The sequence below is a fragment of the Lactuca serriola genome, chromosome 2 (assembly GCF_051521515.1).
Source record: "Lactuca serriola cultivar US96UC23 chromosome 2, Lser_US96UC23_V15, whole genome shotgun sequence".
Taxonomy (NCBI): Eukaryota; Viridiplantae; Streptophyta; class Magnoliopsida; order Asterales; family Asteraceae; genus Lactuca; species Lactuca serriola.
In genome coordinates, this window is record NC_136409.1 from 191,288,183 (window position 1) to 191,290,759 (window position 2,577).

General features: G+C 34.1%; 1 protein-coding gene across 1 annotated transcript; it reads left to right on the forward strand.

Moving 5' to 3' along the window:
• The first annotated feature begins 278 nt into the window (after positions 1 to 278).
• LOC145089888 (uncharacterized) lies at positions 279 to 2,136 on the forward strand. The gene is made up of 6 exons (XM_079028276.1): positions 279 to 392; positions 638 to 721; positions 829 to 1,011; positions 1,102 to 1,368; positions 1,443 to 1,622; positions 1,723 to 2,136. The coding sequence occupies exons 1-6, from the start codon at positions 279 to 281 to the stop codon at positions 2,134 to 2,136; spliced, it is 1,242 nt and encodes a 413-aa protein (XP_078884402.1).
• The last annotated feature ends 441 nt before the right edge of the window (positions 2,137 to 2,577 follow it).

The following is a 2,577-nucleotide window of genomic DNA, read 5'->3' on the forward strand; positions in this document are numbered from 1 at the left end:
TAATATGTTTAATTTTTTAGGAGGGGCTACCACCAAGACAAAACATGTTACCGGGTGATGGTGAGATGACATCTTTTTATTATATGTCATTTCAAGAGTATGTATATGGTGAAGGGAAAGCAGTTCCATCCCCAGTACGGGACCATTTTAGGAGACAAGACGAATCTTCTTCTAGTATGTCGTCCAGTGATCGCTCTCATGGTAGAGGTCGGGGCAGTGGGAAACACAAGCTAGACGAGTTGTTGAAATGGGTACATGCACTGGAGCAGCATGTGTTTATGAATCAACAAAAACCTACAGAGGTTTTTTATGAAGAAGTGAATAATGAACAATTTTGGAACGACATTATTTTTGAGGAACCGACAGTGTCACAAAGAAATTATGATGAACAGGTTAGTTACACGCTACATTATTTATTAAATTTTATTAACATATATGAATACCTGTGTTCATATTTTATATTTGAAAATATAGGTTGTGCAAGATGAAGTGATGAATAAAAACAATACAACTCAAAATGTTTTTGGTGATACTCAAGACGACAAGGTTGTTATAGATGTTACCTTTACAATTTTAATAATTACTTTTTAATAAAGTGTCTTTCGTTATTAAGTAAAAAGTTATATTTTTAATGTAGGTGTTGGAGGAGAGTAATCAGTATGCGGGGAACAAATTTGATGATGATGTGTTTGATGTAAACGATTATAGTGAAGTTAAAGAGGTTATTATATAGTTACATTAATATTAATATTTTGTTTATTTAGATATTATTGGTTATTAAATTATGTGTATTTCGTTATTAAGTATAAAGTATTATCTTTAATGTAGGAGTGGGAGGAGAGGAATGACAATGCAGGGAACAAATTTGATGATGATGTGCCGGATGAAGACGAACTTATAATAATGGGAAATGTAGATTATTTTCATGATGATGATGATGACAAAGAAGTTACACCCGATAAACCTAGGAGTCGAAAACCATCACAATTTTTATGCACTCCTTACACCGAGGTATTCGTTTTATTTATAAACTGATGATTTTTTATGTTTATGTGAATTATCTGAAAGATATACATTTAAACATTTGAATATTGTTTTTAGTTGCACACGACACCGAAACAAAAAAGAAGAACAAAAAAGAAGGTTGGTATGAAATCAACAAGCCCCGTTCCTCCTCCAGTTTTTGGTGTTGCTCATGACTTCTCCATGTTGCGCCTGCAACCTTACGTAGCAGGCGGTGAGGATGTCATCCAAAATTATGTATTGCATTCATACGATGTGCAGCATCGTTTGTTTAATTTCGTGTTAGATAGAGATTTTTGGAGCTCATTGTTTGGGCATACACACGACGGATGGTTGGAGTCAGCGGTAAATAAATTGTTAATTAATTCTTTTAAAAGTTAATTGTTTTTTAGTCAATAACAAAAGTATCATGTGTGCAGCATATAACCATTTGGTACCGAGTTTTGATGGAGAGACGGTTTGAGAGCGACCGACATACAATAATGCCTCCAAATTTTTTTGTTTCTCATGCTTTGGAAGAAGGACAGGACTGGAGGGCGTTTATGGCTGGTATTGCTACATACCCCAACTTCATGGTTGCTTGGTGGGATGTTGATACGGTAAACTTAATAGTTTATATTGAAAATAATATGGTTTTTTTGTTATGTTTTTGTATTGTGATGTAAATAAACATAATTTTATTTTCTGATCCTTATACAGGTCTTATTGCCGATTCATTCATCCCCTAATCATTGGCTATTTGGGGAACTACGATTAGCGTCAATGGAAGTGCATATTTATGACAGTCTTGGTAGAGGTGCTTATGAAAAATTCCAATCCGAAGGAATCTTTTCCAAATTTGAACGTCGGGTGGCAAATTATTTGGACAAGATTAAGTATTGGGCGCGGAGGAACATCCCAAGGATTCCATTGAATATGCAATTCATTTATGAAGAAAACGTTCCCCAACAAAGTAGTCATTTAGGAGATTGCGGTGTTTTTCTTTGTATGTTTATGGAGCAATTGGTTTCAGGTCAACCAATACGTGTTCTTATTGACCCAAAGAACGCAGCTTTAGAGTTCCGTCTCCGGATGGCAAAAATTATTTGGGGGTCTAGTCTTTCTCCTCTGTAGTTGGATTATATAAATGTATATACAAATTAATGTTGGATTTCATTATTAGTTTATCTTTAGAGTTTACTCAACGGATGACAAAAAACGTTACGACAATTACAACAATTTAATGACCTACTAATTACTTATCAATAAATTCAACATAAGAACGACCACAACATTTGTTTTAACGTTACAAATACAACAATTTATTGACCTAACAACTTCAAAACCATAAAAACAATATTGAAAAGCTTACAACTTGTAAACAAGAACTGCCAAGAACAACACCCAACTACAAACCAACGCTATCTTTACCTTCTTATTTTCTGATTGAAAGAGCTTATTAGAGTTAGCTACTTTAGCTATTACCATAGAAGATTGGTCCTTCTCTTCATCAACCCAACTGATAAACCCGCATTTTGGTCCCTGCTAATTTAATATCCACAATAAGAAAATAAA

Coding starts and splice junctions, on each gene's coding strand:
- LOC145089888 (XM_079028276.1), top strand. CDS start 279: ATGAATCAACAAAAACCTACAGAGGTTTTTTATGAAGAAGTGAATAAT. Junction 393..637: donor AAAGAAATTATGATGAACAG/GTTAGTTACACG, acceptor TTTTTAATGTAG/GTGTTGGAGGAGAGTAATCA. Junction 1,012..1,101: donor TATGCACTCCTTACACCGAG/GTATTCGTTTTA, acceptor TATTGTTTTTAG/TTGCACACGACACCGAAACA.